Raw genomic sequence first — 23,433 nt, forward strand, 5'->3', positions numbered from 1 at the left:
ATTCATAATTAAAGATGGAGCTTTGAAAAAACTTGAGATATAATTTATATTATTATATTTATTTACTTAGTAATACTTAAAAATACAGGCTAGGTATAATTAGCACTTTCAAATAAGTTGTTTGGCTTTACACTAATCCTTGCTTTAAGAGACACTTTCAAGACGCTCAGTGGCTAAATCATGCGTCCCATATACAGAGCCTACAGTCCTCGGTGAAGCGGCCCAGGGTTCGACTCCCACCCCCGGCCCCCTGCCGCGTGTCATGCCCACTCTCTCTCTTCCCCTATTCCTGACAATATCCACTTTCCTATCTCTATATACAAAGGCATTAAAAAAAGGATACATAAAATGATATCAGAATGCTAATAGCTTGAGGCCATTGTTGTGGTTTCTGAATGTGGCACAAACCTAGACATGTTTCTAATTCTGCTGCTTATTTTAAACACAGTTGAAAATATTATTGTTGTTCTTACATGTTAATATTAACTAATACAAACACCCAATTTACAGTTAAGAAAACAAAAGGGACATATGTTCCCTTGCTAAAGGGTAAGCACTAAGAGGCCATGTTTGGGGCCAAATTGATATGCCATCTTTTATTTGGTTGTTTTTCATTTTCCCCTCTTTTATGGGCTGATTTGTAACCAGTATCGACGGGGGTGCACTTAGAATATCACTTCTTGCAGTTCCCTGAGAAATGCTTTAAAGTCGCAGTGGGATGAAGTATTTTTCATGTTGTATGCTAATTTCACATGTTAACACATTTACATGCAATAAATGCCCCCAAACGTGCTCATACTCCATAAAGCCCACCCAAAAGCATCCCGTGGTTTGAAATCAAAATCCAATTTGAATACTAATCTAATTCTGTATCTCCTTTGAACATGAAACAATTATCTTTCCCTACCCTATATTACATTAGATGATAGTTTTGAATGATGCTGCACTAGATTACTGTATACCCTGATATCTTGTATTGACTGAAAATACAGAACAGCAACTTAAGGAAGCAATCGGCTCACAGTGTTTAATGTATGCAGTGCCCTTGATTTTCCTTTTTTCATAATGTGGGCATAAAGATGTTCTGAAAACACAGATCCCTTTAAAGACTGTGTGCCGCCACAAATTTAGCAACTCGCAGCCCATTTAATATTGCTTCCATTTAGGTCATCGCAGATGTCACTGACTAAATGTAGACCAAAGCTATTTTTGGTCGTTACAAATGACTCTGCAAAGCAATAGTGACGCAAGACAGATGGATCTGAATCTTCTTGGGGGCAAAGGACTCATCAAATTCCATCACCAGTTAAATATACGCCAGTACTAACAAAAGAAGTATCATCATAAAAGCACACAGATGGATAAAAAGACAAATTCAATGCTTCTCCTGCAAATACGCTTCGGCTAACAGCCGCTGTAGTCGGCTCGCACAGGAATGACAGGTGTTAAATAGCTAGACCCAGTTTTTATTGTCGTGCATCCGCGACTGACATGCAGCCATAGAATTATGCGATGAACTGCTGACCTTATGGCTCACGCAACCCCGAAGAGGAACACACTCACCCAAGGGGGCCCTGTGCACACGACTCCAGCTCTGAAAAAGAACTGTTGTCTGCAGGCCAAGAGATAAGCCTTCTCTGTCTGTCTTCTCTTTTTTCTTTCTCTCTGTCTCTTCCCGCCTCCTCCTCCTCTCCTCCTTTCTCACTTCTCACCCTGCCTTCATCTCTTCCACCTTCTACACATCATCTCTCGATTTTCAGTCCCTAAATATTTTCCCTGCACGCACAAACACCTAAAAAGACTCCACCTGATACTGCCCTGCTATTCTATACCCTTGTCCTATTTGTGTTGTGCTGACAAAAGCCTCCACACCCAAACGCAACAACCGATGACCTTTGCGTCTTCACCCTCACCTGACTCTGAAAGTCCTGACTGTGGGCAAAGCACTCCATCAAGCTGCCCTCTGTGCCAACACGAACAGCTGATTCTCGGAGTTATAGTTCCAGCTCTGACCTTGATAGCCAACATGGAGGTCATCGTCGCAGCTTCACCTCTGATTCATCTCTCCTTCTTCTAATCCATGTCAGAGGCACTAAAGCCAAACAAGGACAGATCTGCACATCGGGTCGCTTGTCACATACAGTAGTTTGGATTTGGCAAGAACTGAGCTGCAGACTGGACACGATGATTCATGTGGTAGTGCCACTAAATTGAGCTCCTAGCCCTGACATGATTAACCTTAAGTCATTGGTTACACACAAATTGCAACAGTTTGTTCTTCACACTGAACCGCACACGGTATTGATCATGACACTGCATTCATCCATTAAAACCATAAATGCACTCCCTTGGATTAAAAACAATCCAAAAATACACGACCAGCAGAGTTGATTGATAATACAATGTAGCTTTTGTAACGACACAAAGTTAGTCATATAAACGTATTACTGTAAAAAAAAAAAAATTGTTCCTAGTATCTCTTTCAAGCATCTCAATTCCAGAGAATAATCTGCGCTCACTCACTGGGAGCCACAAAACCGTGAGTCATAGTTGAAACGAGGACAGTGAAGCGGCTTTACTTGTCAGACTCTTCAGATATTTCATACTTTACCACACGCAGCATGCAAATGTGAATTTTGCTGTGTTGAAGTGAATGTACTTTATGCATGTGCGCTATTTGCGGCTGCACACGTGAGTCAGTGATGATGAAGGGAAGATTAACCACGGTTAAAGATCAACTACGTAACTAATGGAGGCTGTATTGAATATATTGTATAGCGGGTATGTCGGCTGAGGAGAGGAATGAAAGCAGTACTTACAGTCAGTCAATCTTCTAGCAAAAATACATTTGAGTCGTTGCAGGCTTCAACTGCCAGAGTGACGCTTACCACCAAAAACATCAAAGGGATTGGTCATAAAAATAGGTACTGTGTATTGATGTTTATCTATAAATTGATGCAATAAATCATGCAGTCAATTTGTGCATACTCACAGTAATGTTTCAATTATGAATTAAATTATTGCTGGTATATTCACAGTTTGCTCTGTTGGCTCTACGTCTACCTTATTTTTTATAAAGACATTTTTTTACTTTGGTTTATGGAGCTTCAATAGGCTAAACCAATCCCCACCAAAATATTCGTCAGCACAAAATGATCATCAAGTGACCATCTAGTTTTTGGCCAAACACAATGCTATACATTAACTACAATGTTCAATCACAGGGTAGATCTAGACATTTTCACACAAGAGATTTGTATTGTCAAAATAACTTGTAAAATTACTTAAAGACATAATTTCGAAGATTTTCATTTAAGTAAGTGTCTGTTAAGTCACTATCTATCGCCGAATGAGGTAACACAATGGTGATTCGGCCTATGGCCCACTGATGAAAGCCTTTGCATTTCCAGTATTATGGACTGGGTGTCTGGTGCGACTTTCGTGGAAAAAATCACAAGCAGCGCCAAGTTAGTAATGTGGGTAGGCGGAGCTAAGCGGGTGCTTTTCTGGTCTCTGCAAGTGTTTTGAGTAAACAGTAATCTACTATGGCTGAACAATCAAAGAAAAGATCGATGACTACAGATACAACTTCAAAAATAAGTGAAAATCCAAAGAAAAAGAAACAAATTCGACGCTCAGATGAAGGCAAACAGTCTAAAAAGGAAAGCGTCCGTCAGCGAGGAAAATCAAGAGTTACAGCCGTAACAACGGGAGCCAATCAGAGACGTCTGGTTATCTGGAACGTATGCTCCCACAAGTGCCTTTTCTTGCCATAAGGTGCCGCCAGATAGAATGAAACTGAAACAAGTAGTTGCTTAGTCAATTTCTGTATGTCAACAAATTGATCTGTTGACTAATCTTCACATTTTTTCAGGTAGTCAATTTACATACCGTTATAAGCCATCCATTTTTCAAATTAAGATTCTGAATGCTGAAGATCACGTCAGATATTTACAGATCTGTTTCTGCCACAGCTTTTCGTCATGTCAGGGAGATTCTGTACTGACATACAGTATACAATAACAATAACACCAGTATTGTTTGGCATACCTTTGACATATTTCTGTCTCCGTTGATAGCTGCATGGTCATAAAACTAAAGCAGCTTGAGGTAATGCTTGGCCCGTTTGCAATGTGAGAACAGCGACAATGATGCACTACAAACAACAGAAATAAAGAATGACCATCACGAGGACCTGAAAAGAAAATAGGAATCCATGAAGAGTAATTGATAAACCACTGAGCAGTGTTTATAGCAAAGGATCAAACCATGAAATGACCTCAGAATAAATGGAAACCTTTGTCACAATGTTGGACACAAAGACGACACTCCATAAGGCTATTAACCTTGAGAATTTGCTAATGCATGTTCATCAGTAAAATCATCAGTAAATTCATTTTTCCCAATCTGCTTTCTGCATAATCATAATTAGGATTTTTCTCTCTAATCAGAACCCGCAGCACACGGTCCGTGCGGCCCTCACCGACCTGCAGTCCCATCATCAGTTAATATCCTTGAGAATAACAGCAGAGCAAAAAGTCTAATTATATTTTTCACCCTCGTAGACCTTGCTGCATCGCCTACTTTGCATAAAAGTCAGAAATCTTAGTCTTCATCATCTTGGCCATAAACTGCCAACTGCACAGGTGACTGCACAGCTGACAAAAAATATTAATCATCCCAACAGTTTGTTGACATCGTCTGTCCTGTTTGCTCTTAGCCGTGTGTCTGAATAATTAGCCTGTCCTCTCTGCTGTGCCTCTTTCATCTTGCCCTGCCCTGCTTTAGAAGGTGCGTTGTCATGCTATTGACAGTGACAGTGGTGGCAGATATCCATGCTGTGCCACTGGCAGAGTGTGAGCTGCCTCTGCAGACACATGGAGAGCTGTCTTTGAAGGGCTCAACAGGGATACTTGGTGTTTTTACATCTTCGACTCAGAGATCGTAAAGGTGCTGCCCTTTACGACAACCGCAGTCACTGTGGTGATCCATGTACAAACATTATGACAAAGGTCACCTTTAAGCTGAGCTAAAGTGCTCTTCATTTGGAAACACAACCACAGCTGAATTCATACTTGAAGCTTAACTCATTATCACGGCCAACTTATTCACCTGCAGCCTCAACACCTGCTCCACCTGCTCTGGCACAGACCTCACTCCGTGTTGGAAAGAAAGCTTCCTCTTGTAAGTAATCCCCAACGAAATTCAACACCACCAGTCCATTTGCAATCCAATAACCACCTAGGCAAACAATGTCAAGAAAAAGTGCAGGTAAAAGAAAACAAAGCAGAGAAGAGGCTTCCTGAGTGAACAGGTGTTCGCCTTGATGCAGCTCTGTGTGTCACTTTGTTGTACTTGGCTCGTTTTCCATGTTGATGTCTAAATTTTGTGATTTCTGGGATGAGTACAGCCGTCTTTGCTGATTCACACATTGGTACTCCTGTGTTACCCGGTTACTGCAGTGTAATGATATCCATACCTTCTGTACGGGACTTAAGATTGGTAGAATGAAGCTGTCTTATCCATTGGGAAATTCCAATGTTCAGCTACAAAATAAGTGAAAACAAAGAAATAAGAAGACGGGCCCTGCTCAGGTCTTCTACGCAGATTAATTACGACACCCGGGGGCCGAGCTCTGGCGCCCTGCTTTGATATTCAGACAGACAGGCTCCTCACAAAGTGAAGAAATTAATGACATTTAAATGTTAAATGGATCTCTGTCTAGTTGGCATTAATTAGGTGGATTAGAAACAAACCCCAGAAAAAGAATCACTTTTTTTCTGGCACTATGTTGCTTACATCGCAAGGTGCATTACCTCTGTATTAACCTGTTCGTCCCTCCTGAAGTCTGAGTTGTCAATGTAAACTCTACCAATGCCTGCCAAAGTCACATTTACAAATGTTGTTAGAAGCCCGTTCATACTGCTGGTATGGAGAATATATAACAGCGTTTTTGGAACATCTGAAAGAATATGTTCGTTCGTCTGTGAGCGCTTTTGAAGATTCTATTAAATTTTGTATCTGAATCGACTTCAGGCTTTAAACCTGTTTTATTTACTGTAATTCTTTTCTGAGCACCTGTTGCAATTATTGCTGCATGACTGTGTACGGAACAACACAGCTGCTCTGATTTTTGCCAGTTAAATAAACAATTTGTAATTCAAAATAGCAACTTCAGGACCATTTGTTTAAACATGTTTTCTAAAAAATCATTGTCTATATTAAAGTGACATTTTAGTTGAATTATGTAAGAGTCTGCGCTCTTTGGTGATCTCAGCTATAGTAAAAAAACAGATATGAAAATATAACTATCCAAATTCTTCAAACTGTCAACTTTCCCTGAATCTCCTCTCATTGTGTTGACGTGTCTGAAAGTAGCATTACTGTAAAAACAACGCTGCTGAGTTCATTAAAAGAAAAAGCAACTTGAAGAGGAATTTTAATTTGTGGTTTTGCTGTCTACGCTCCAACACAATCAATAAAACAGGTCTAAGTGCAGACAGGACAACCGAGCAGGTGTTGTGCCAAAATTGAAAACACCTAAAAAAATACAGTTTTCCATGGCAGTGTCCTTATTTTGTCCTCTGTGTGTTTGTGTTGTTTTTCAGCCACACAAAGAAACTAGGCCTGGAAAAATGTGCTTTATAATACACTGCATGACCAGAGCTAATGTTTAACTCTGACTTTAACAATCATTGGATCATTTGTTGTTTGGACTGTTCATTAAAAGCTGCATCAGAGTACATCAACAATGATTTTTCCTCTCTGGTAATTCAACACAAAGAAGTCATATAATGAATGCTAAAACCTTTTTGTGTCAAACACTTGATTCTACAAGTGGTCAGGTTAAATGTTAATCTACATAAGCCCATTCCTCCCATGATAGCTTCCTTTTGCACAGGCCTATTTAATCATGTTAATATACTGACACATTTTACAATGCATTTTGCTATTGAACGAAAGTGTTCAATGACAGCTGATCTGGCATTTTTAAATAACCTTTGCACTATACAAAATGCTACAAACTGTTTTATGCTACCCTTTGACTCGCTAACATTTACTAAAAAACCAAGAAGCCAAACATTGTTCTGTTATTCAGCAACTCTCCTCGTCTGGCAGAACAAACCAGATACAATTTAATGTATCCATGGTGCAAATTATCATACATGTTGAATATTGATAGCATTTAGAAACCACTTGAAAGATATCTGCTAGTGCCTGCTTGACATGATATGTCAGGATAGGCATTCTAAGTGCATCTTAACTCCATGTATGAGACCTTAGAAATGTTTTTAAGGCCAGAGGATACAGAAGCTTTGTTGTGTGAGATCTCAGTCCAACTATTTCTGCTGGTTTAAACTGAACAATCCCTTTTGAAACTGGCTTGATTTATGATGCATCGCAGACTACGGCTAAAAATAAAAGGAAGGACAAAAAAAAAATCCTCTTGATCAGCCCTCAGTATAACACAGTTCCAAAGATTGTAGCTGGATTAAGCTGCTTCGCTTTTGAGTGGGTTGTCCCGCGATGCCCTGAGTACATTCACAGGCTACGGAAAAGGAGAATAATACAGCATCTCGCCAACGATCCGATGGCATTATTAATTTGTATATCTCGCTTGCGTGCGTCTCCACTCTTGGTAAAAGCTAGTATCCACACCTGGTTAAAGACACAGTCTGACGGCCTAATGGAGAGCAAGCTGTCCCTCTTGTGTACAGTATGCTTTGACACAATGAAATGATGTAGCTATTCTTGGAGGCTGCTTGTGCACTTCGATGGATGCCATTTTTCACACCATTAACTACAGCCTACTGGTTTTATTCACAGCACAGAGATAGGCCAAAACAATCCTAAACACGCCCACGAACGAGCACAATTGCAACAATTGATCTAAGCTGTTCCACCCAGTCTGTCGCAATTCTGTGCAGCAGGAGAAACCATTATCTCCATCCACCCTTCATGTGTCTCTCTCTCTCTCTGTCCCTTTCTCTCTTTCACACATTCTCAGTCTTTGCTCTGCCTTTCATTCCCCTTTTCATCCTATTCAGCTCTATCCTTGCCTAGGGACGAGCAAAAGGCTCCGTGGCTGAATCACAAAGTAAAAAGTTGCATGGTAAAATTTTCCACTGCTTTATCTGTTACTTGCCCACAGTAGGCGTGTTAGTTGATAAAAATCAATGAGCAAGACGAGCGCAATTTTTGGAGTGTGTTTACCTCAGCAGAGGTCTAACCTAAAGCCCTCATTACAGTCCGTGCTGAGTGCAGGGTTCGCGCAGGGAGGCAGAGCTCAAAGGGCCGGCTAATCCAGTGGGTCTTACAGGCATGATGGGCTAGTCAATATGCTGGGCCTGCATCCTAAAGAAGCTGGGGCTCCACAGCAGAGCTAGGTAAAAGAGGCTCAGGGGAATGCTTTCCGTGGTGCAGTTTTATTCTCTCCACAGCTGTCAAGGTTAGACGCCGCTAAAGTCTTAACCCGTTGTTTTCTGCTACTCCCTCCCGTCTTTTATCCTGCGCTCCTCTCAGTCCTTAATACTGCCTACTTTTTAATAAGAGGATTTAGGTGTAAGATTATATTCTGATGCTGCTACCATCGCTTGCTAGTTTTGGTTGATGCATCAGCTAAAAGCACAATGTCTTTAATATCCACTTATTTTGTTTAAGGCTCTGGAAATGTTGCGAGTTGAGAGTTTCATTAAGCATCCACAAGATTTCAACGTTCATAGGAAATCTAGTTTAAACAATAGCTAATTTAGATCATTGTTCAAGACAGTGTGGGGGCAGGCCGAAAACATTTTGATTGACATCTCCAAACAACAATAAACCATGTGACAATCAGAGGTATGTGTCTTTTTCCTGTTATTGGTTTGCTGAATTAATTAAACATAACGTATACCCATAACCTCAACCAAGTTAAACACAGTATCAGTAAAGTTTACAGAAACTCACGACAATATTTCAGCTTTGCACACAAACCCTAGTTTGCATAATGGAAAGGCTAATGGGCAATTAAGTTTCCCGGGGCTTTAAAGTAGCAATGTACATATATACATACGTATTTCAGATTTTCTTTAGTCAGTAGGGTCACCATGATGGTTTTGTACCAACAAACTTGAGCCCGACTGTGGCCAGGTCAGAATGTGTTTAAACTCAATTCGACCGAGATATGATGTGACATTTTACTTCAAATCGGGAAGCAGTATTTCATTAGTCCAGAGAACAATTGAGCCTTTGATTAACAGAGAAATGTATGTGGAGCTGAGCTCAAGGCAGCCACACAGGTGTGGAGATGGCAGGGTGTTTTGTGTTGAGCAAAGAATAGATAAGGCTTGAGGTACCTTGTTCTTGTTGTTTTCCTCAGCAAAGAGAACTCTGCTGGAGGCACGTCACCAAGTTTAATTTAGAATTTAATTTCCACACACAAAAGAGGTCAGGCAAGGAGGAACAAATTGACAGACACAGCAGGCGGGTACTTGTCATTTCTTCCAAATGGCTTTTAATGAGAAGAGAGCCTTTGGCCCAGGTATGTCAGGTTGAAGGGTACTTTTCCTCTGTGAGTGGATAAACTTTCTGTGTTGCCCACTGAGTGTTGTTGGCCTACAAGGACAGCTGGTCTGCTTGTTCACAGGTTGGAGATTGGGCCAAGCCTTTCCTTAATCTGAAGCAAATGGACTCTCTGGTGGAGAACAGGCTGGGCCATTCTCAATGGAGAACATTGGGCTGTGGTCAACTGGGCAGCAAACCCACAACACTGGCGGCCAAGTGAAAATGGTTGCTTTGTGGGAAATGATCCGCCAGGACACAGCTTTGTGACTGATTTTAATTTTGATTGTAGGCGTCCATTCGGGCAAATGGAAAGAACCACAATCCCCTGACAATGTGAGGTGAGTCGCAGCCAAATCAAGTATTCAGTAATCGTTGGATTTAACTTGTTTTTTATTTACAGTGTAATTACTTAGCTAGTTGGCAGATGCAAAGTAGAAGCAGTTTTTTGTTTGTGTAATTTAGCTGCTTGTTTTCCACATGTTTTTCCAACTCAGTGACCCAAATATGGATCAAATTAATTTGGGGTAAAAATTAAACTCGGTAACACATTAATCAGGCATTTGTAAATGATTGCAAACTTCTTACTCCCTTACTATAATAATTTTAGAACATTAAATTCTATTTTATCACATTTCTCTGCAGTGACCCATTTTCCCCGCCGAAATCATCAAATTTCCTATTATTTTTCCATGCCCTTAAATGTTCCCAAAAATACTCCCATGTAATTGGATCAACGGTTTCATAGAATGAGGATGTGTTTATCCCCGTTCTTTATATTGTTCTACTTCCTGAGTGAAAGTGCCAGTGATTACTGGACGGCCCTCGTGGTTAAATGTTAAAGGATTCGAGCTCGGCAGTTTTCTGCTCCCTGCCCTGCTCAGCAGCAGCATCAGCAGGGGGAAACACACAGTGAAGAGAGGATATGGCCCCTGCAGAAAAAAATGGCCCTTTGATTTTGGTTTTGGTCTCCCTTGGGTTGCCTCTGGCTTTGGAACAGATTTGGTTTAATGCTGAGCGCTGCAGCTTCAGAAGAGAGGGACCGTGGTTCCCCCCTCGACGTGTCATAACTGGTTTCGGTCTTGATAAGGAGACACTGGCTGGCTGATCTGGGGCCAGCTGTTTGGATAACTCACCCTCCACAGCGAGCTTTAAAAAGGCAGTATTTAAGTGTGCCTCGGACATGAAAGAACACCACATGACAGCCTTTCTGATCAAATCATTTGCATTGACTCCATTGTCGTACAAATGCCTTGATTTGACAGACAGGCCAAAGGGATCATGCCTCTGGTATTTGGTGATGAATAGAAATAAAAAAATTGGACCTTCGGGACTAGCAAGTAGTTATTCAGACAACTGATGAAGAACTTCCTAGCCAGGGCTTCCTGTTTCATCAGTGGGTCATTGTTCGCAGCAACATGAAGCGTGAGAATGGACTTGGAGTTGACAGATAGTTGAGTTGAGTTGACTAAACTGTTTGATGCAGTTATGTGCAGATTTCTGGTAATAGAGATTAATAAAAAGATAAATGGTGGTTGGTTACGTCATTATGTTATGAGCAATCTTGGATCCCATCTGGCGACGATATAGCCTCTGGGGACAACGGTGAACATGCAGGCCAGTCCGGTTCAGCCAGTGGTTAGCGATAAATGACCTCCAGTCAAGCGTGCTGCATTGTTTACAGAAAAAGAACCAGTTTTTCTTGTGATTTACTTTAATTGCTGAAATTTCTACATCATGATGCAGATTAGTAAAAAGTAAAAATGAAACTTTGTCAGGTCTGTCCTCAAGAGGAGAAGAAAACTACTTTTAAAAAGCTTGTTTGTTGAACGGTGGTCGGATCAATAATTTCTGATGCATTTGAGGAAATCGGGAAATCTAAATGCTAAACGGCTTTTGTAACACTGCGTCAGGGAATTTATCTCAAGTTAAATTTTTGAACAGACACACCATCCCTAAAATCCACGTCCCTGTAAATAGAAATATCGTTATGGCCAATGCGTCCCACCTCTTTTGCTCTCCTCAGACTTGTTTCCAGGGTGCAACCGTTGCCTGTTGAAACACGAGCAGACAATACTACTCGGGCTGCAAATGGAAACCAGAACACTAGTGACAGCAAAAAACTTGTCCCCTGCCTGCAGGTTCTGTATTCATGTGCAGAGTTTATAGAGATTACATGAGCTGTATTCCTGCATATGAAGTGGAGGACTATGCCTGTCGATCACAAAGTTCTAGGAACAAGCTGCCCTGAAAAGCTGCTTCTCAAGGGTGATTTTTAGTAGATCAAAAGCATTCATGAAACACTTTCAAAAATCCATTATGTAGTTCTAAAACTGCATGGTTGCTAGTCTCATTAATAAAGCTGTTACTCAGGACTTCCTCCTAAAAAGCTGACTTTTAAGAGGACGCAGTTTTCACCTGACACCAGTGTTTTCCTGCTGCCTCTCTCCTCTGTCTTCAGGCCTGTCGCTGAGTGGAAACACTGAACCATTCTCTTGCTTTATGATGAGCATGTGCAGACAACTACCACAAGGCTGACTGATAGAGGCCGGTGTCCTGGACGTGCTGTACTCTGCTACTGATAATTGCTCTTTGTCCAGCTTATATTCACTGCTCTCATTTGGAGCTGTAATTCTACGAGTCCTGATTGCCTTCCTGTGTTCATTTGTCTTGAGCCCGAGCACGGACGTGCAGCATCGTCTGCTCATGGTTCGATTCTGCATAATAACTACATCCACATAATAACAGTCCATCATTCCTCTTTGGTTCCACATAAAGATGTAAAGCTCACCAGCAACCCCTTTCTCCTCGTCTATACCACTGCCTCTTATCCCCTGTCTCATTTTTTCCTAGCGCTTCATTAAATTCTTTCAATTTACTACCCTCTATAATAAACAACATGAGTGCAACTACTACATTTACATTTCTTTGGATGCCCTTTTTCAGCAGAATTCAGTTTGAGCACAAAGAACAAGTCAACATCAGGTTTTCAGAGGTTGCTTTGCATTCTCTTTGGTGCCATTTTTTCCACCTTGTTTATCCTCAGACTTCTGAGTCCAAGGTTGACATGATACCTAAATGAATTATTTCCTCCAGAGTTGCCACTCCTGCCAGCATTATTATAACAAATGGAGTAGTTTATCAGTATGTTACCTTCCAATGTCCTTCCTTTAGATCTTTCTCATTTTACCTGTCATGAAGCCTGTAATGGGATTCACAAGGAAGACAGGCTGAATCGACTAGAGGCTTTTGAAGGCAGCAATCTTAAACTGTTCATGCTTTGTTTTGCATTCATGTTAACATGTAAATAGATTTACTGCCAGAGATTGCACAGCTGCATGGACAAGAAACTGTGATACTGAAATTAATATGATCTCTCTTAGAAAACAGCTTTTGTATACAAATGGTGTACTTTTGTATTTATTAAAGGGCCAGTTCGCTGATCTTCAACCTCAGTGCTATCATGCTATTATGGGGAGCTAATGCCGTTATGGTGGGGAAAAAAATGCAGTTTGGCTCTGTGCCTTTGGAGGACGCTATCCGCTTCTCCAAAGGGCCCTGGAAAACCTCAGCCAGACTACGTAAAATGCATCATCTGGCCAAGGCCAGGGAGCTGGCTAAACTACACTTCCTCAATCTGGGACGCCCGCCTCCGATGTCATGTCTCGCAAAACAACGTCAGGTTTGAAATGCAGACTGCAGACCTGAAGATTTTTTAGATGATCCACCGGGATATTCTCGTCATATTTCCGACCGCTCTGAGCCGTTGCCTGCAGCGAAACAGTAGTATTTCACTCCAGCATCTCCCGCTGGGCCGTTCCTTTCAGCTGGAGGGGCACAATGCATGCTGGGTGTTGTAGGAATGTAGAATAGGCGAAACCACGAGCTGTTTGTACAACTTTCTCCACAACTATGGCGCCAATTTAAAATATTATTGCTTCTATCGATTACAGAGAACACCAGCTTTGACTGACGGTGGCTTTTTCCAGGGACACATTTTTCCTTTCAGTAGAATATTTTGCATGCGTAGTTAAAGATAAAGCCTATAATTTAATATGCTTTTATCTAGTACAGGTAACCAGGTGACATGTGGTAGTAAACATCTGTAGATTTTAATCCACAGTGGACCAGCTGTACCACATCTTTAGGAAGCTGAAGTATTTACTGTATGTCCTATTGCGATTGAGTGGCTTTACGGGTCTTTTTAGAGCCAATCATGGACTACTACGTTATGTTGTTGTTTGCAATGTCAAAGTCAGTGTAATAAAGATGATTGCAGTTACTTCTGTACCTGGTAACACAGTACTACAGGGGATAAAAACAGATTTCACAGCACAGGCCTCGCTTACTTGAATGGAAATGTCCTTAGTTTTGCTTTCTGATTTAACAATAATTATGGCTCATTTCCCGCTCAAATTGGCTGGCCTGATTGTCTGTTAGAAATCTCAACGGAAATAAACACGCAGCACATGAGATTATTTAAGGCTATTTTTCTAGCTTTGGTGCTGTCCTCAATGTTTTATTCCAAATTTTTAAATGCCACGCACTTGCCACAAATTCCCATTGACGTGGCAGTGATTAAAGTTTTATGGTAGGTTCACCGCAGGGCTCAATTAGACCGCCTGGGTGTTGTTTGCAGATCCAACCATTCTGGTAAAAATGATGAACCTATTTTTGCCAGTGCTTAAGCTGTGAGGTCGGCGGTAGTTCTCCAGGGAAGGGAGAATGAGGGTGATGATTCTTGGCAGGCAAGAAAGTAAGACCCAGAGGTGACCCTTTATTCAGGCTCCTGTGCCTGTATGAGCAAAGCCAGCTGCTTTAAGGGTAGAATCGGTGGAGGTGAAGGTCTTTCTTAAAGGCCAGTTTCAGTTATTTTCAACATTTCTCTTTTCCCTTCATTATATAACATCACATTTATTTCAATAATAATTTCAGTAATATCAGTTATCTAACACCACATTGTGTTGAAAAAAACAAGACATCACGGATGTTTAAAGAGTCCTAAATCTGTGAGAGTATTTGTCATAAGTACTGCAGCTCTTGTTGTCCTCCCCTTATAAGCAGGCCAAGTGTTGGCAAACGCATCGTTAAAACTTATTTAGACAGTTTTCTCTGTCACCTACTTTTGAAGATGTGAGATTCCCCTGGGGTCTTGTTATCTTTTATTTTTCCTTAGGGCCTGAATATTTATCAAATTAAAAACTAGTAAGCTGTGTACACCCTAATTTAAAAGTATTATTGCCTTCACTCTAATGGCCCAAGAACATATTTTGAATGGTTGGTTTAGATGACTAGAAAGTACTTAAAGCTCCTGTGAGGAGTCTTTTGCTGGTTATGAATCAGACTGAAAATAATTCTGATTACTCTATATGAGCTACAAAAGCAAACCAGACCATCAGCGACAAGATTGATTATTTCTGTATAGTTATTTTTAATGCCTGAAACTGCTGGCGGGGGGTAGGTGTCAGATGAAACGATTAACCACACGCTGCCTTTGTTTACATTTTAGAGGGCAAATATTTAGTGTGAGTGATACATACAAGAAAGCAGGATGACATTTTTTGTCAAAAAACACTACTTAAGCATGTACAGGACAAAATCAGCAAAGAGATAAGAGTTGTCCACAGGGGGCGCCAAAATCAACACAAACCAAAAGTTCCTCACAGGATCATTAAAGTGATAATCTCCAAGTCCTCAGTTTCGTTCAATTTGCATACGTCCCAGATAACCACGTGTCTGTGGTTGGCTCCCTTTGTTACGGTTGTAACTCTTGATTTTCCTCGCTGATGGTCGCTGTCCTTTTTAGACTGTTTGCCTTCATCTGAGCGTCAAATTTGGTTATTTTTCTTTGGATTTTTTTACTTATTTTTGAAGTTGTATCTGTAGTCATCGATCTTTTCTTTGTTCGTTCAGCCATAGTAGATTACTGTAGACCAGAAAAGCAACCGCCCTACCCTCTCTGGCAGACCAACCACTGCTGGCTGATGGAAAACGCGTCACTAACTGGGCGCCGCTTGTGATTTTTTCCGTGAATGTCGCCACAGACACCCAGTGTGTAATAATACTATATACTGCAAATGCAAAGGCTTTCATCAGTGGGCCATAGGCTCAATCACCATTGTGTTACCTCATTCAGCGATAGATAGAGACTTAACAGACATTAATTTAAATGAAAATCTTCCAGATTATATCTTTAAGCTTATGTAGAGGTATGTAGTAAATGGTTTAAATAAAGACTGCTATCTCCAATGAACACACAGGTGAGACAATTATTGCTGCATTCTGTTGGAAGGTGACTTATATAAGGGTTGAAATTTGGTGGATTGCTCACCTTTTGGTTCCGCTTGTTTCCAATTGGCACAATGACAATGTATGTGATCCTGAGGTATAAAAACAGCACCGAGAATGAAGTATATTAACAGACTTGTAGCTTCTCAACTTTCTGGGTATCTACGTGTTTTGGAGTCAGCTTTAACTCTTCAGAACACTGCAGCATCTCCAGTTCCCCAAAGGCCTTGTGGGTGATAATCAGTCATTACAGCTCCTTCGTTGAGTTATTTATTTCACTACATTCACACGGCAATTCATCATTTATTTATGCGGCAGTTGTTATCTATTACGTTGTTCCTTTCATGTGGCCAAGAATGAGAGATTTTATGGAACATTAGGCTCCCATGCATCTGATGGCGCTACACTGATTCTGGTGTTTCATCTCCGTTTGATACAGTCCACAATCTCACAGGTCAGTTAATTGCAGCATATTGATACCAGCGTTATGGAAGCCACTGCCGCTAATATGATTCCCACAGCCATTTCAATATGTGGGATTTTGCTCTTCCAATAAAAAATGACATTTGAGCCACTGTGCAGAGCCCTCTCTAATGGGGTCTGGGATAAGAATGGTAATATGCGTCGGAGCTGGCAGAGGCACCGGCCGTGTTTTTGTTTATAAATAGCTCCAGCCAGCATTATTCCACTTGCAGTTGTCCCATAATCATCAATCACTCCCGCGCGCAGGCCGGCTTCTCCTGCTCACCAGAGAGAAGGTGCCCCGTGAGCTGTGCCCTTGCACCTCCAACTGTGCGAGTACATAAAGTAGAGCGCGGTGAGTGGGACAGGGCTGGGAGTCAGGGAGGAGGAGGAGGAGGAGGAGGAGGAGGGGGGAGGGGGGAGGGATGGGTTCCTGCGCCGAGATGGAGTGAGTTATGGCAGCTTCAGAATCCTCCTCCTTCAGGTCATTACATGCGCTAACATCCACCATTTCGCTTCTTCAACACATTTGGAAACACACGTACACACACAAACACACACACATGAAATCCCTGAGCAGAAGCAGGTGGGAGGTTAATCATGTGATGCTCTTGGAGGATGTGGGATGGGTCAGACACAACTGTTAGCTCAGGTTTCATTTGTCTCTGTCTCTCTATCTGCCTTTATCTCTCTCTTTGGAGGAGCTTTGCAAGGAGAGCTCACAGCTTTGAGGAAGCTGCAGGGGGAAGATCCCAAAGAGATGATGAGGGCCATTTTGTACTCTCACACCCATGAACAGATGTACTCCGCATTATCAGCCGTCACACACACAATTTTTTCCCCCTGTACTTGTAGATGCACGAAAGCACGCATGCACACAGAGTGTCTCTTTCTGTTGTTCAAACTGCGTACTGTACATACGCACTACACACACCTTTAATACAAACACACACACACACATCTTCTAGCGTTACCATGGCAGTTGCAAAAATACAGTAGGAATCCAGCTGATCCTTAACAAAATGGTTATATAACTATTGCGGCGCTAAGTCTTGTATCTTATCTAAGCCTGCCTCTGTGTTTCCTTTCACCCTGGCTTTTGCTGCTGTTCAACAGCTCTTCACGTCTCCCGTCCCCCCCCCCCACGAGACCCCGCTGAACACAGGAAAGACATTTGTAATTGTCGTTTAGCAATTGTTTGACTGGGAAAGATGACACCCTTTCTGCGGGTTGTAATCAACAACATCACCCTGCTACAAAAACAACAAAAAGTGAGATCTCATCACTTTCGAATCTTAATCAGAATCTCCACGCTGCGGGAAGAATTTTACACTTAATTAAAAGCAGTCGACTTGAGAAGCACACCCACATGGCTCCGACATTCTCTTCCTGCCTCCCCCTGTGTCTTCTTTAATCCCCCGTAAAAGCCTGAAATGTATAAACTGATTTTAGACCTCACCTCCCGGAGTTCCTTGGCCACATCCTTGAGCTCTATGAGGATACCTTCCAGCTGGTTGATCACCATCTTCATGTGGCTGCGGATGCGTTCTCTCGGGCTGGGGGTCTCAGAGGTGTCCCGGGCCGGAGCTCTGCTGAGGGACATCCTTTACAGGGCGACGTGGGGCCAGTGGCCAACAGGCTGAGGGCGTGGGGGAGCCGAGTCGGGGTCCATGTCTTTGGCTACAAGGAGCCTCAGTGCTACTGATCCGAACAGGGGCCCCGGCCACGCAGGGAGACCTCAACATCTTAAAAGCACCTGGGCAGCCAAAACGCCTTGCCTGGCCCGCACACTCGGCACAGGGTCACACTCTGACATCCATGCCCTCTGGTAGACGCGTCCAGAAATGAAGAGAAAATGAGCATGGGAAATGTCAAACGCTGTAAATCCATGGAAAAGGAAGAGGCAAAATACATGGGCTAAAGCTGGTAGGAAACTCTTACATAATCGTGTTGAGCCAACTCATCTCATGTGTCAGTGTGTACGTTTGATATTGTTCCCCAGGAGGTGCTATTTAAAATGCCTGACTATACAGGGGAGAGACTTTTGCACTACCCCACTTGTCCTGTACAATCTTTTTTACTTGAGAAACATAGAGACATGATGGCAGGCTAACATACAAAAGTGAAAGCAGAAAACGGGTTCATATTAACCCCTTAATAGAGAAAGCTATCCAGCATAGATAGAAAAATAGAACTCCCAGCAGTGGCTCAATTTTCAAAACGATCGTGTTCTACATTATTGGCCAACGGGGACAAGATTTGCCTTCTATATATAGTATCTCAGTGAGGGCTACTGTCTTTCCAGAGAGAAAGAACAGATCCTGTTTGGAAAAAGGGGATATTCCTCTGTTCAGCGTGGCGTTTCCTCCCCCAGGAAAAATAAAAAGACTGTCAGTAGAAACTCGCATCAAAATAAACTTTGCTTGACATCCATTTTCTTTGCAGATGATGACTTACTCATGTTGTCCTTCACTTGTCGTCCATGAAAGGCAAGGAAAGGTAGGTGTGGGTCCTTTCACAGAGCGTCCAATCTTCCCCGGAGCAGGGCTTATTCCAGGTGGCGTGGGATCAGAATGAATTGATTTCCAAGCCAGCGGAACGTGACTTGTGATGAGAATTTTGTGGAGGGATAACAAAAAATCATGGTGTCGAAGAGACACAGTTACAAGGGTGCTGGGAGGCGAATGAGCACCTTCCCCTGGAATTTGGGTGGCAGCTTGTCCTCATGCAACGGTGTTCTCCAAGTCCTCTCAGAAAAACACTGACCCACAGCAGTCCACAGGGGTGTGCCCAAAAACCAAGAGAGCAGAAAGAGAAAAGGATTCTCTCCTCTCCTTCAGTTGTTGCTAAGGGAACCCGGTCTGCCTCCTTGTGCTGTGATTGGATAATTATTTTACTTCTTATCCGTGTAGTGTATGGTTTTCTCTGTGGACTCTTTTCAGAGAGGCACAGAGCTCCGTGCCATCCAGCAGGACCTGATAAATCCTATGAAAGCTTCCCAGAGGAGCCCCAGAGAACAAGCAGGGGGGAGAGCTTCTCGCCAAATCCAGGGCGATGCCACTGCCACAGGATGCGCTGGCCAATCACACATGGCACCTGGACAGACAGAGAAGGAAAGCAATCACTTATTCTCTCATGTCTCATCCTCCCTTCCGTTACATTCCTCCTTCTTTCTCTAAGTCACAGCGACACAAAAAGGAACACAAATGGGGTGAAAGAGTCACAAAAGCGGACACAAATTAACTGCGTTGACAATATTTTAGCTCCTCTTGAAAGGCAAATCTCTTGCTTGCAGCACTTCACCTCCACACACACACACACACACACACACACACACGCAGGAACACACACCTACTCACCTTTCCTGTGCATCACTTTGCTGTTGCTATGCCCAGAGCTCACTGTCCACGCACAGCAGGATCATTCAAGCTACACACAACCTGCTGGTTCTTTATCAGTCCCTCTGTCGCACGCACTAACATCTTCTCTACTCGCCGCCTTGCTGTACTCTCTTCCTCTCTCTGTCTCACACACATACACTCTCTCTTTCACTCTGTCACTATCTCTCTGTCACCCTCACACACACTCGCACTCACACACAAACACACACACTCACAGTTTCTCTCCCTCCCTCCCCTACTTACTGTCTTGACAGAGAGAGAAGCTTCTATCAGCAGGGTTATTTCACTCTGAGGCTGTGGCTCATCAGAGGAGGAGTAGAAGTGGAGGATGAAGCCGTGGAGGAGGAGGAAGAGGAGGAGGAGGAGGCAGGAGGCATGAGATGGGAACGATGAATGGCCCTGATAGCACTCTGAGAGGGGAGAGAGGAGGCTGAGGATGACTAACAGCCAGGAGAGCTCCTGCTTCGGATTGTGACGCCGCCGCGGCCGCTGCTACCATCACTCAGAAAACTGTTCTGCCGAATACATGCCACCCGTCATCCACGTCAGCCTTCGCCCACATCGGGAGGCAGCAGACACAACTGCTGGGCTGCTGCTGCTGTGAAAAAGGGAGCTGTGTGATTCCTATGACAGCCTCTCCCTCTCTGTCTATCTGCCTGTTTATCGTCTCTCTCCCTCCCCTCTTTCTGTCACTCTGACTCTCTCCCTTTCTCCGTCCCCGTCTCTCTGCCCCTGCGCCCTCGCTGTGTCCTCGCTGACTGTCGGATGAAGGGAAGCTGATGCCAGAGTTTATCGTGGGGGCTCAGGCTCCTGCCAGCACCACTCGGCTGTGCTGCTCGGCTCTGTGGAGGCGGGGCTTGGTGCTTTAAAGGCACAGTGCATCTCACGGTCCCTCCTCTGACTTGCTCCTCTCCTGTCTTCTCCTCTCTGCTGGCATATACACTCCCCTCACTATCTCCTCTCACACTGCCTATCTAGCCTTTGTCACAGTGCTATCGAGGGTGTTATCGCTCTCTTAAATCAAGATGAAGTCTTCCTTTGCCTCAAGCCAAACGGTCTCTCGGGATGGGGTGTCCAAAAAAAAAAAAAATCCTTGGCTGTGACATCATTAATAGACAAAAGAAGGTTGGCGTTTGATGACCTCATCTGAGTGAGAGACAGAAATAGGAAGGGAGGGCCAGCATGACTTTTCCCCCTGTCCTCTTTATCAGCATTTCTTTAAACACAACAGCCCTGCAAACCCCGCCAGAGGCAATAACACCAGTATGAAATTAGTTTTCCAAAGGAGATAATGTAACAGTAAAGCAAATGCATAATGGTAACTTCTTGAGCTATGCACTGGAGTTTCCAGAGGCCTTTGGCAGATAACTGTGCTGAACAGCCATAGGCTCTGTGCATTGGTTTGCATAATTGTAAAGAGAAATAGAGAAATGCAGAGTGGATTCAGGTTCGCTGGATCGTCCATGCAGATGAATTTGTTCTGGAGTCCTCTGTGGTTTCTTCTGCTTGGATCACAGACGTTATGCTGATGCTGTAAAGCTAATTGGGGGGAATATTCTGCAGTGTAATAAATTCTCTTTTGAATGTTTTCTTTGATTAATAAAGGAACGAGTGCGCCTTTAAAAAAATATAATAAAAGAAATGCTACATATTCAGTGTTACCCTTGTCTAAGTACACAGTCACATTGTGTCAGCTTCATCAAACTTTGAATATGTTGTCAAATTCTGAAGCCCGTAGTGGCTCGATGCGGAGTTGCAAAGGGATCTTAGGCCTCTCCTTGCATTCACACATGGCTGCTGCAGCTCTTCACAGACAAGATGCTTCTCACGAACTGCTTCCTCCAAGAAACAGGTGTCCTTGAGCATGTTTCCTTTGTAGCCGCTCTGCTTAGTCTCTCTGCACATATGGGAGGCTCCTTCTTTAGAACAAAGCAACAGTTTGAGGTACTTTTTTCTTGCTATCATTTTATTATTTCTATCGTTTCCTTTTTTCTTGACATTGCAAAATACCTTTTTTTTTCCTTGGATTTTTTTATGGCGTATTTACAAGAGCTCTCCCTAAAAGAGAGAATGTGTTGTATACTAAATGACCTCTCAGTGGAAAGGCCCAGGTGCTCAGCAAAGATAGCTCCATGTCAATGATGCCTTCATTGGAAGGGAATTGGATTATTTCCCCCTGTAAAATATATTTTTTTAATGCTAAGGTCATTCTGACTGCTGGGTTTTTACTAGGAATCTGGAGTGGGTCCAGCAAAATATTGGTTCCACTTAATATTTCTGCCTTGGATTTATTGTGCCATGCTGTTTATGGAGACGTTTTATAGAACGTAATTTTTTTTCTAGTCGGGCACAGGCTCACGAACAAGCACAAAGATGCATAAACACTCTAGTACACACAGGCACACGCAAACACACACATCAAATACACTCACATAAACCAGGCTGGGCATTCCTATCCAGAGGAAACTATATTGGTAATTTGGTAAAGCCCTGGAGAGATTTTATACGGCTTGCATTGTTTACCTTCCAATAAGCTATCATACTCCTACTTATTTGATACAGCGGGGATCAACAGTCCTTTTTATTATTGTTCTTTTTTTGGCTACCTTCCTCAGCGTCTGGGTTCACAGCCACCGATACAAGATGTGCACAGGATTTATTTTTATTGTGAAGTGGAGCGAGGCAGATACCGGCGATCAATATTGATACTCCGTATCCTCCCTGTGTCCACACAGCAGCCACATGTATGATCACACAGACAGGTAAGATAAACTCTGGAGCATTTTCAGTTCTTCATAAATGGGCAACTCGAGTCGCATTGATATGTTATAGAAGACTCTGCTGTAGGAAAGTTAATAAAATACATTATGTCTTACCCAAGAGACAATGAGGAAGAAGTGAATGCACACGCTTCTTCCATTGGCCTTCCAGCAGAGAGTGAATAATGTCAACAGACCCCACCCAAAAGGACTGTGAACACTGACAAGAGGTAGGTGAAGAAGCTCCCAGTGTACAATATACAGTTTCGTATAAAGAACAGGAAAACATTACAACTGCTGTAGCGACGATACCATGTAAACTTGAAAGGACATTTGATACTGTGCCACCCCTTTTTTTTAATAACCTTCAAATCACTTAAATGAATTGGTTTTTCAAAACTTGACACTGATATCAAGCAAGAGGCCTCAGCCTTTGACTGGAAGTTATGATCTGAGAGAATTGGTTAAAGAAGGTAAAAATAAGTAAATCATCTTAATCGCATTTCATTTGCATTTTGAAGGTTAATGTTTAAAGTGGAATATTATGCTAACAGCTGACATTTAGGGGAGTATGATTTCTTACCCAGAAGATTGATACCACTCTCATGACTGTACAGTAAACACAAGACCTGTACAGTAAACACACGAGCTGAGAGACACTGATATGTAAGAAAAATGAGTTTGTATTTCATTTCATTTCAGGATCTGTGTAGGACTATTCCCTCCGCCCCAACAGTACAAACCACCCCTCCTCCAGCAATACATCACTCTTTCCTCTTCACTAATTAGCTCTCATTCAGTCCTCAATACTCCTGATTCCCTTCATCACTCAAAAAGCTGCAAACACACACTTTCTCTTGTCTAACAGAAGGGATGTTGCTCTTAGTTGCTCTAAACAAAACCGTGTCCATAAGTTCATCCTTATTTTTAGTCATTCTCTTCCACATGTGTTTTGTACTCAAAGGTAGAAGTCATGTGCAGAA

General features: G+C 42.6%; 1 protein-coding gene across 1 annotated transcript in view; it reads right to left on the reverse strand.

The window, feature by feature from the left end:
* insyn1 (inhibitory synaptic factor 1) overlaps positions 1-20,468 on the reverse strand; it is a 50,541-nt gene extending 30,073 nt beyond the window's left edge. The window contains exons 1-2 of the mRNA XM_069658603.1: positions 19,935-20,468; positions 17,750-19,386 (exon numbers count right to left, since the gene is read on the reverse strand). Of these exons, the coding sequence (XP_069514704.1) occupies positions 17,750-17,893 (144 nt within the window). The 5' untranslated portion in view covers positions 17,894-19,386; positions 19,935-20,468. The remainder of the gene's footprint in view (positions 1-17,749; positions 19,387-19,934) is intronic.
* Positions 20,469-23,433: the final 2,965 nt, after the last annotated feature.

The sequence above is a fragment of the Semicossyphus pulcher genome, unplaced genomic scaffold (assembly GCF_022749685.1).
Source record: "Semicossyphus pulcher isolate SPU_LCO1_2020_fin unplaced genomic scaffold, fSemPul1.0.p SCAF_1, whole genome shotgun sequence".
In the NCBI taxonomy this organism is placed as follows: domain Eukaryota; kingdom Metazoa; phylum Chordata; class Actinopteri; order Labriformes; family Labridae; genus Semicossyphus; species Semicossyphus pulcher.